Source organism: Penaeus monodon, chromosome 23 (assembly GCF_015228065.2).
Source record: "Penaeus monodon isolate SGIC_2016 chromosome 23, NSTDA_Pmon_1, whole genome shotgun sequence".
Taxonomy (NCBI): domain Eukaryota; kingdom Metazoa; phylum Arthropoda; class Malacostraca; order Decapoda; family Penaeidae; genus Penaeus; species Penaeus monodon.
In genome coordinates, this window is record NC_051408.1 from 7,918,847 (window position 1) to 7,919,146 (window position 300).

Consider the following 300-nt stretch of genomic DNA (forward strand, 5'->3'; position numbering starts at 1 on the left):
TAATTTCTGTATATGTGAAAGTTTATGTTCTTGCCTACAAGCGTTCGCTCTTGTATACCTGCTTAGCAGCTATACGTCTCTAAGTACAAGACAATGCAGGAAATAAATCGAAGGAACTCCATCCCATTTGCACTCGTCTGACACGCCTCCGCCCACAGGTGCCACAGGGCCAGGCAATGACCACCTCCCAGGCGTCTGTGGTGGATTCGAGTGAGAATATCATGCAACAAATCCTGGACCAGATCAGTGCTTGCAAACCGGACCAGCAGCAAAGGTGAGACCCATCATTTTTTTTTTAAA

The 300-nt window shown here is 46.7% G+C and overlaps 1 protein-coding gene across 1 annotated transcript in view; it reads left to right on the plus strand.

The window, feature by feature from the left end:
• Positions 1-300, plus strand: part of LOC119588118 — a gene marked incomplete in the record, with an annotated part of 60,132 nt that overhangs the window by 43,158 nt on the left and 16,674 nt on the right. Inside the window, 1 exon segment of the mRNA XM_037936826.1 lies at positions 159-274. Within this exon segment, the coding sequence (XP_037792754.1) occupies positions 159-274 (116 nt within the window).